Genomic DNA, 8,973 nt, shown 5'->3' on the forward strand with positions numbered 1-8,973 from the left:
GGTGTGAGGCTCAGCTGTGTTATCATTTAGGGAGGCCGAAATACAACTTGGAATACAGCATAGTATATCAGTGGCCAGGCATATATATTGTTTGCCCCACTGATGACCAGCATATAATTCAATCGGTGCAAGTTCTGGTGACAATCCTACCATCCCATTCTAGCCACAGGGCATATCCTGTTTTATACATACAATATATGTTTCCCTTCATTTCCCAGATTCATGGAGTATTTTACCCATCACGTAACTTTTTTTACATTTTTTTTTTTTTTTTGGCAAACCAAAAACTGGGAATGTGACTTCAGAATAATAATATTAGGGCTGTAATAATGCTGTCTTACTAAATCCAGTAGCTGTATGCGCGCCAGGCTCTAGGCAATGTTTTTCTGACCCGATGGCTTGTTGAAATGAGCTGCATTTGCAAGGGGGGGGTATAACAGTTTAGTTTTTACAGGCACAGAATTATTACAGCCTTGAAGCAGTGGAAACTAGCAAAGTTAGAGAGCCTTTTCCACCTCTCAGCATTTTGCTGGAAATGTAGACTCTCAAAACCCCCTTCGTGTAACGTTCTCCGCTTGGATCTGATTTCAACAGGGTGTCGTAGTCAATCTTCAGCACAGTTCTTAAGTGGAGACCAAGAGCCCTGGGCCTTTAGAGGAGGTCTAGCAGGAGAGTTCCAGGTATCAATATGAATTCAAAACTGAATGACTTTTTATTTTTACTTTATTTTCAACGTTTCTGTGCATCTGAGGAAATGAAAGGCTTGGTCTGCTGAAGGCTTTGACTGATGGTTCTCTCTTCTTTCTTTAGCTACTTAACAAGTCCTGTTTTTCAGGTGGAGGAGACCCTGTTCATCCAAGCGCCAGCGTTGCGCAGCAAGCAGAGTTGCGATTCACATTGGTTTTTTTTGCAGGTTGCGCAGCGCCTGTCCTGTGCGCTGGCGAGCACGTCGCATGCGCAGGCTTGGCTATAACCCGAAATTCCATGACCAAAGGGGAAGTGGTGGATGCCAAAGATCTATGGCTATGATATTGGTAAATAGCTGATTTAATAACAGTGACTGGGGGGGTTGGATAAAAAAAAATTTGCTCATGGACTTTCATGCGCCGCCTTGTTTTCCCCCTTCACTGGTGCTCCGTCGCGCTCCGCGTCTTACCACATTGCTGTGTCGGATGACACGCGCCTCCTCTTGTCACAGCTAATCCCTCTTCAGACCAAACCTCTCCATGTGTCAGAGTATCTTTCCTCAACCTGTAAAAGGTGCCCAGTAAAGGTCACATTGGTTGTACCGCTATTATGATGCCGGGTACTAAAGTGATGCAATACTCTGCATACTATAAGAATGAAACCACTTCAATGTGCCCATTTTTTTTGCTGAAAAATGCCTGCAAGTGGAAGATTCTATTTATTATTTACTATTTTACATTGTTCATCAAGCCTCCTTTAGGTTTCCAGGTCTGATTTATTTATTTTTTTTATCCCTTTTATTTTTCACAGCGTTTGCTTCCAATTGAGGGAGCAAATGACCTGTTTTTTCAGCCTCCGCCCCTGACGCCTACCTCCAAAGTCTACACAATCCGACCTTATTATCCAAAGGATGAGGTGGGTCTAAATGAGTCCGTAGCACTAAATAACATGACTGTTGTGTGCGCTGGTGTACAATAATGGGATACATGGAGTTCTACTCGTAAACCGAGCACGATGGAAAATTAGCACAGAAGCTTACAATCTAGGAATAGTCACATAACTGTTTCTTTAGGAGTTCAGTGACAAAGGACTTGATGTCAGAAGGCAGTAACTCTCAGCCTTGTTAGGAGGGGGTGCTGTTAAACTGGATCCATGTTATGGAATCCCCGTGGCTCTATCTCATGGGGTGTGAGGGTATGAAATTGGAGATTTTCTCAAAAGTCAGGTTTTTTTATAACTTTATATATTTATAACATACCCAAATTGTCCATAATGTGTATAGATATGTCAAATGCAGCAATATTGCTTATTGCATGTAGAATATTGGGTGGACTATATGCAGACAGAATTTCCTTATTCCATGCTATGCATAGGTCAGACATATGGAATAGAGACCAGGAAATTCTAATATATTTTTTCCTTTTTGCTCTTACGCTGAAGCCCTGTGCTTGATGCAGGGGATGGGCATAGACTGCAAAGTAGAGGCTCAGATAATGGGGGTTGCATGGAATGAAAGATCTATGATTTTATTTATAAAACAACATGTGACCCAGTGCTGTACATTGAGGGGATCCCTGGCCCATACAATGACATGAAGCAGATTGTAAGGATGACCTCACTCACGAACGTCTTTATTTTCATAGGCTTCGGTGTACAAGATATGCAGAGAAATGTATGATGACGCAATGGATGATTTGCCATTTGAAAGTCAGCCAGACTTAATAGGAGACAAGTAAGTAAACGACCAGCACGATTTCCCTTCAGTGAACCTAGAAATCTCCATGCCTGATAGCATGGGTCAAGTTCTGTTCTAAAACTGTTTCTCCTTCAGTAGTTGGGCATCTTATAAGGTGGGTTATGGTTCTGCTCAGCACAGCACAAACTATATGGGCATATCAGGATTTCAGGGGCCAGACATACAATGGGCCTTATGTCATAGCCTACGAGATGGATGCCACGGTTTTTTTTTTTTGGGGGGGGTTTTTTTTTTTTTGAAGCGTCAATAATTTAAACCATTTTCTGTTTTTCAAAATTATTACGAAATCCAGTTCTCTGAAGCTAAAATGATTGTTTGTATTTCTTACCATATTACATTTTATTTATAGGGCGCCACGAGTAGTCCGCAGCGCCGTACATACAGTAAAGGGTACACAGAACATTACATTACAATACAGTAACTAAATTATAAACAGAGCACCATACATGAGCTATTCCAGTTGGTCGTACTATCTGGCCTAAAGAACTACTGAAACTAATGAAAATGTAAAAGGAAAATGGGGTTAAGCTGGGTACACACGTAAAGATTCTATGTCCAACTAGTTGATTGGTTGGAATGAAAATCTGGTAAGGTATGAAAGCAAATGACAATCAGCAATTTGCTCCCAAACACCGGAAAATGGACAAAAACTGTTGTTTGTTAAATGTTTGATCTAAACAATTTGTTTAAACTTGTCTGAATGACCATTTTCATCTGTTTTCTGGCATTTAGGAGCAATTTGCTGATAATCAGTTACTCCCATACGTTACCAGATTTTCATTCCAACCAATCAACTAGTTGGATGGTTGGACAGAAAATCTTTACATGTGTACCCAGCCTTGGTGAATTTTGTTTAGAGAAGAATACACAGTTCTAAGTTTGGTGCGTCATCCTGTGATGCAGATAGGTTTTCCCAAGGCTCCAGTGCCGCACACTTCTCTCTGACAAAGCTTGGCTTTCAATGGTGGCAATGTCTCACATACATGCCAACAGGATGTTTACAGATTGGAACTGTGACTCCCGCTCAGCCTTCATGTAATTGGGCTGCTTAGTAGGAGTGGCCGGATTGAAGGACGAGCACGTCATGGTTATCCAAAAATGATGGGCTTGATTCATCTCGGATGGCAATTGCAACCGCGTACGCAGATTGGTCGATACTGCGTATGCATAGCGATCGCTCTGCGATCACCTACGCAGATACAAAGCCATCGAAGGGTGAGTGACGTCAGGTCAATGTTCGGGGGTGGTGACGTGGAGTGGTCATAGAAACGCAGGCCTGCTTGTCAGTTTGATTGCCGTTCCATGGGCGTGCATAAATTAGCCACTGCGACGCCATACGCAGCTTGAGTGCTCACTGCATGCGATGAGGTTAGCAGTTTCTGAGTAAGGTCAGACCTGTTGTAATTATGCATGAGGGGCCGATGTTACTGTATGTTCCCGATGTGTACGCAGTACTGCAAGGTATTACGGATGTGCAAAAGCGGTAGTGGGCGTCTCTATGCTGGCTCTTGATGTCTATCTAGCTTTGCGATTTCAGTCATTGGCACATTACGCAGACCAGCGTGCGCAATCACAGCTGCGATTCGTAGTGAATCGGGCCCTATGTCTTAATGATCTGTTCCCAAACTTTATTTTTTAACCTTTAGTCCAACATCATTTTATTTCCTTATCTAGGCTCGTTGGTGGGCTTCTATCTCACAGTCTTGACTACTGTTTTGTATTGGAAGACGAGGATGGGATTTGTGGCTACGCTGTGGGCACCGCAGACGTCACACCGTATATCAATGAATGCAAACATTCCTGGATTCCTTTCATGCAGGAGAAATACACCAAACCAAAAGCGGACAAAGAGCTTTCTGCAGCAGAGGTACTGATCCCATTGTCCTTCGCGTTAGTCATGTGAAATCCAGCAACAAGGTCACATGCTAAGCATATTGACTTGAGAACTGTCGACTTAACGTACCACAGCTGCCCAAATGTAATAGCCTGCGAGGTGCAGGCACTGCTGAGATTTTGGCTGTTTGATTTGCAGGCACTGCTGAGATTTCAACGTTTGTTTTGCCAAAATCACGCCGGTGCCCGCAAGTCGCAAACTTATTACATTTGGGCCATAGTGTCAAATTTAACACTATGCTTAGCGATCGCAGGGTCAAGAATGAACAATAAGGTTCCTGTTTTTTCTGCTGGTCACTGACCGTGGGACTCCAGCTATGTTGGGCATAGCTGATATCTTTTAATAGCCATTTATAAACTGGCCTTAGTATAAATGGCCATTTATTAACAGCCACATAATAAAAAGGATTAAACCTGAATCTTACAGGCACATTTACCCAGTTTTCCCCCACATAATGTTTTATGTCTGTACCGTTCAGCTTCTGACTTTCTTTTTTCTTTTTTTTTTCTCCTTAGAAAATAATGCTCAGTTTCCACGAAGAGCAAGAAATATTACCCGATACATTCCTTGCTAATTTCCCTTCTTTAATAAAAGTGGACATTCACAAGAAAGTCACTGATCCAAGTGTTGCCAAAGGGATGATGGCATGTCTCCTGTCTTCTCTGAAAGCCAATGGTAAGTACTACAGGGAACATTTTGTGTCATCGGCTAATCGGATTTCTTACACGGTGCTACTTAACCTGTCCTTCTCCCACATTAACTAGTACATTTCTTCTTAGTTTCTTTCCTTTAAGGCAGGGGTTCTTAACTTTGGTCCCCAAGTACCCCCAGCAGGTCATGTGTTCTGGATTTCTTTAATCATACTCAGGTGAGTTGATCTGTTTTGCTGGGCCAGTAATTATCCCACCTCTTTCTACAGGCAGAAATTCTGAAAACATGACCTGGACTGGAGTAGAGAACCACTGCTTTAATGTTAATGGGTGTCATCTGTTACCTTTGGGATAATGAAATATATTTAAAAATATATTTCAACGAAGTGGGGAAGGGTGGGGTCTATTATTGCTGTATGTGCAGGGCTTAATTCAGTGTTTCCCAACTCCAGTCCTCCAGGACCCCTAACAGTGCATGTCTTACAGATCTCCGAATCACAATTGAAATAATTGGCTCCCATCTGTGGCTCTTTTAAATTGGATCAGCCAGCAATGAATACACAGGTGCACCAACTAGGAGATCTGGAAACATGCACCCTTAGGAATGCTTGAGGACTGGATTTGGGAAACAACGGCTTAATTATTAAGAGGAGCATTATGTATTGCCCTGTCAGCCTTGATCTCCCACAGTACGTACATGACTTTTTCCTTTGCTCCCATGTCTCAGGTTCACGTGGTGCATTCTGTGAAGTGAGACCAGACGATAAGAGGATCCTGGATTTTTACAGCAAGCTGGGCTGCTTCGAAATAGCCAAAATGGAAGGATTTCCTAAGGATATTGTTATTCTCGGAAGAACCCTTTGAAGATATTTTCTACAAGACGAAAAAAAAAAAAAAGCTGTTAAAAACTGTTTCTAAGATTTCTAATGGCGTAAGGCCGCAGGTTTACCAACATGTTGTCCGGACCCTTCCTATGCATACTGTCCTACAACTTTAAGATCAGTCGGGGGGGAAAAAAAACCTAGACAAAAAAACCAAACAAGTTTTTAAGGCAACTGTTTAGGCCTATTTACGATGTGATTGGTCGTTTGCATGGGCTCTTACCGCAGAGAAACGCGCTCCAAGCTATAATATAGAAGGACATGCGCCTGATTTTGATATTTTTATGATGTAGATTTGGTTCAAGTAACTGATGTTTCATCGCCTTCTCATGCACTAAGCATACAGTAGTGTTTTCAGATCTGAAACAAAAGGAAAGGGGATTTTTTTTCCCCCTTTACGGGGGGAGGGTCGGGCACTCCACATGGCCAATTATTTTTCTGTGAGCCAGAGAAGGTGATTCCGCGTAGCACTTCTTAAGCGTGGTTAAGGCTCATTCATATAATAAGGTAGATCACCTCCCTCACCAAGGAGGACTGCCACTCGACAAGATGAGTCAACCTTTTTGTAAATGTTACTATATGTACAGTCCATGTTTTACCATGTGTATTTTTTTTTTTTTTCCTTTTTTGTATATTATTATGTCCAGTTTCTTCACACAAGCTTTCATCAAGCATGCGAAGCTTAAAATAATGGGTTTGAAAAAAATATTAATTTGATAAAAAAAAAAAAAACAATGCTTTAACTCCTGTCTTATACTTCTCATCACGATCGGGTAACAGCTGACGGTCTGCATATTTCAATTTGGGTATTGGAGTCGTCCCGTCCCCCCTACCCTCGTGCAGCCTGGTAATTTCTTCCCTAAAGTCCTATATTTTTTGCATGTGCCAAAGAATTTTGGTTGTAACTGTGAATTTCTGATGCCAGCAAGAAAACTATTTCTGTACATTTGAAGTACGCACTACCATACGCAGTGGAAGTATGCATCCTGTGGCTTTCCAGCCGATGCTGAATCACAAGGTCCACAGTGCCCAGCTGGGACTTGTAGTTAAACAATAGCTGGAAAGCGACAGATGGGTCCCCCTTAGCCTTATCTGGAGTACTCGGCCAGTCTCCTACCTAGGATGCGCACTGGCTAATTGGAAATGATTCTCTAAAGCCTATCCCTATAACAAAAAAACAAAGCACAATATATTACTGTCAACCATATATTTGTTCAATTTATTTTTGGCCTTTCTGTGTTTTTCAACCCATAGGAGAACATCCGTTCTGGGCTACAGAAATCGGTGCTTATATTTTTATCTCCTCCTTTTTGACTAAATACTTATTTTGGCAGATGAACTAGATTTAAAGTGTATACTGTAGGCCTGACTTTGTGCTGTTCTTACTGCCGTTGCACTGGGTTTATTCCGTATATTTTGCATGTAGCGGGCTGTTGGCTATTTGTGCATTGTTTTGGTATATAACCCTTGCCATCTCTGATTCCAAGGGCTATTATGCTGCTGTTGTACCCATTTAGGAATGCAGTGTCATTCATCCAAGTTTATGGATCATATCCTTTAACATGAAACAAATCTCTTGCAAATTAAGAATTTTAAAACATTGCAGTTACACCTTACATAACCTGGCTATACGATTGAGTACGACGGTGCTTTCCCCACCCCCAGAACCCTCCTCTAACAGGCGTAGCTCAACTTCCTTAAAGGACTACTACACTTGAATTACAGAGCTTACTAACCACATTCACAATAGTGTATGTAAACCTTCCCCTGACAGAACTTGTATTTGCTATGTAGCTGTTGTAATATTCAGTCAGAGACTCGCTTATCACTGTGATTGCAGAAAGGAAGTCTGTCGCATGTACTAGACTAGTCCCCTTCGTAATCACAGCCCAAACTTCTGCCATTCTAGAGATTAACTATTGTTTACAACCAGTGACCATTTTTATTTTAGCGTGGTAACAAACACACTGTAGTGTGACATGTGGGCATATTACATTGAAATAGACAGGTTGGAAAGACCTGTGACATTGTCCTCCTAATTCAGTATACAGTTTTACCCAGTCCTGTAGTAAGATGGAGCAGGGTTCCCTTCCCTCCAGTAACTGTCAAGTGTAACTGGTTACTACTAGTGCATATCGCTGCATTGCAGTGAATTAAATGGCCTCTATAAAAAATAATTACCTTCTATAATGAGCTATTGGGAATATTCCAAACTATATGCAATAATATATGTAAACATTTCATTAGATTATGTATATCCTGATTGAGGACACTTTTTTTTTTTTTTTGTTCTGTTTTTCTTTTTATTATTTTTAAGTTGTGTGTTTTTTTTTTTTTTTTTTAATTGACGGTTAAGAAAACCTCCCAATTCCTACTCCTGGAACCATTTGTGAATGTCATTAGATCAGGTTTTAGTGGTCCTTTACAGTGACGTTAATGGCAGCCACAGGTTCTGATTATTTGGCAATATATGATTTGAGAGGAGCAGGACTGTGGGTAAATACTGCTAGCGGCCATTAGGCTTTGGGTACAAACAGTGAAATCTCTCTCTTGCAAAAAAAAAAATAAATATCCTTTGAAAGCTGTACTAAAGTAAGAGTTATATTGATGGCTCTCGACAAAGTTTACTAGTTATAACTGTCACATGCTTTCCTTGTCCGACCACTGGTATTGCACTTAAGTTTGGAGTGAGAGGTTAACAGAACAGTTTCTTCTTTCTTTGCCATTTTGAGTTGAACCCCTTTTTTGAAGTTTTCAATCTGGAGCGCGTCAGACCTCTAACCAATCAGCCGACCCACAGGCTGCGTTCTAGATGCATTTCTCTGTCTCGCTAGGTTCCACTATACAAAATTTATTCTGATGTTGAAATAAGTTGCACACTTTTTGTAGAAACTACGTTTTTTTTTTTGTTTGTTTTTTTAATAAAACTAGTAAAAAAAAAAAAAAAATCATGGTCTTTTTATCTTCATCTATTAATATATATATTTTATTTTATTATCTTATTTTATCTTATTTTATTTATTTTTTTTATAGCCCATAACTTGTAAACTCTGGCGTTAGTGTTTCAAAACCTTCTTCGCAAGGTGAATTGCACCAATCCTCATG

General features: G+C 40.8%; 1 protein-coding gene across 1 annotated transcript in view; it reads left to right on the forward strand.

Moving 5' to 3' along the window:
* OGA (O-GlcNAcase) overlaps positions 1-8,499 on the forward strand; it is a 49,319-nt gene extending 40,820 nt beyond the window's left edge. The window contains exons 11-16 of the mRNA XM_088449987.1: positions 595-680; positions 1,498-1,602; positions 2,331-2,419; positions 4,118-4,310; positions 4,853-5,012; positions 5,715-8,499. Of these exons, the coding sequence (XP_088306113.1) occupies positions 595-680; positions 1,498-1,602; positions 2,331-2,419; positions 4,118-4,310; positions 4,853-5,012; positions 5,715-5,851 (770 nt within the window). The 3' untranslated portion in view covers positions 5,852-8,499. The remainder of the gene's footprint in view (positions 1-594; positions 681-1,497; positions 1,603-2,330; positions 2,420-4,117; positions 4,311-4,852; positions 5,013-5,714) is intronic.
* The last annotated feature ends 474 nt before the right edge of the window (positions 8,500-8,973 follow it).

Source organism: Taudactylus pleione, unplaced genomic scaffold (genome assembly GCF_031769625.1).
Source record: "Taudactylus pleione unplaced genomic scaffold, aTauple2 ptg000502l, whole genome shotgun sequence".
In the NCBI taxonomy this organism is placed as follows: Eukaryota; Metazoa; Chordata; class Amphibia; order Anura; family Myobatrachidae; genus Taudactylus; species Taudactylus pleione.